Source organism: Nicotiana tomentosiformis, chromosome 2, assembly GCF_000390325.3.
Source record: "Nicotiana tomentosiformis chromosome 2, ASM39032v3, whole genome shotgun sequence".
Lineage (NCBI taxonomy): Eukaryota > Viridiplantae > Streptophyta > Magnoliopsida > Solanales > Solanaceae > Nicotiana > Nicotiana tomentosiformis.
Genome location: NC_090813.1, coordinates 13011156 through 13012204, shown reverse-complemented (window position 1 = coordinate 13012204; position 1049 = coordinate 13011156). Strand labels below are relative to the sequence as shown.

At 37.3% G+C, this 1049-nt stretch overlaps 1 protein-coding gene across 1 annotated transcript; it reads right to left on the bottom strand.

The window, feature by feature from the left end:
• Window positions 1-224: 224 nt before the first annotated feature.
• On the bottom strand, window positions 225-1049 carry LOC138904347 (uncharacterized). The gene has a single exon (XM_070192848.1). It carries the CDS (start codon window positions 1047-1049, stop codon window positions 225-227), a length of 825 nt encoding a protein of 274 aa, XP_070048949.1.

Below are 1049 nucleotides of genomic sequence, written 5' to 3'. Positions count from 1 at the left end.
CCATTTCAAAGTCGTCTTCACACAATTTTGACTACGGTCAAAATCCTAGACTTAAGCTTTTGTTTAGGGACTAAGTATCCCACATCACTCCAAAAACCAAAACGAAATCTCCCAGAAAGTCACAATAGCAGAAGAAGATATGGGAAAAGCAATAAATAGGGGATTGGGGCTATTACTCTTAAAATGACCGATCAGGTCGTTACATCGTGCCCGACGATGCTAAACTAGTTATTATCTAATTGATGCACCCAAAGCGTGTCGCCGATAACCATATTATTCTTAATCTTCTTTTTAGCAGAAGGAACAAAAAGGGTCAAAGCATTTTTCATTTCATTATGCCTCTCCTCGAATTTTTCTGCAAACTTTCGAATAATATGATTGAATAGGCCAATGATCGGGAAGTATCTTTGGTCTTTAAGCATTGCGTTAAGCGAGTCTGCAATGTTTGTTGTTAACATGACGTACCAGTTTCCTAGAAAGAAGACCCTGCTCCACTTTTGGAACCCAATTTCATTCGCGAGGCAGTTAGCTACTTCCTTGCTTTTATCACGCAATTGCATAAAATGGTCAAAGAAATCCTTAGTACTGTATGACTGTGCAGCAGAAAAGAAATACTTAATTAAAATCCCACAACGAAACCTCTGGCACATATTTTCAGCAATGTGACGCGTGCAAAAACCATGATAAGTGACAAAAAAAACTTTTCTGAAGACATTCCCAATAGACACATGTCGATCAGATATAATGCACAATTGAACATTTTCATCAACAATGTGCCGCAACTGTTCAAAAAAGTAGGTCCAAGAATCATCGCGCTCTTTATTGACTACACAGAACGCAATTGGAAAAATGTGATTTTCTTTATCTTGTGCTACAACAGATAACAAGCAGCTTCCATACTTGTCACTCAGAAATGTCCCATCAACAGTATTAACATTTCTCATATGCGCGAATCCCTTAATGAAAGCTCCAACAGATAAGAAAAAATATCGAAAATGCAGTTTATGATCATACTTCAAATCAACAATACTTCCTTCATTATAGGACAT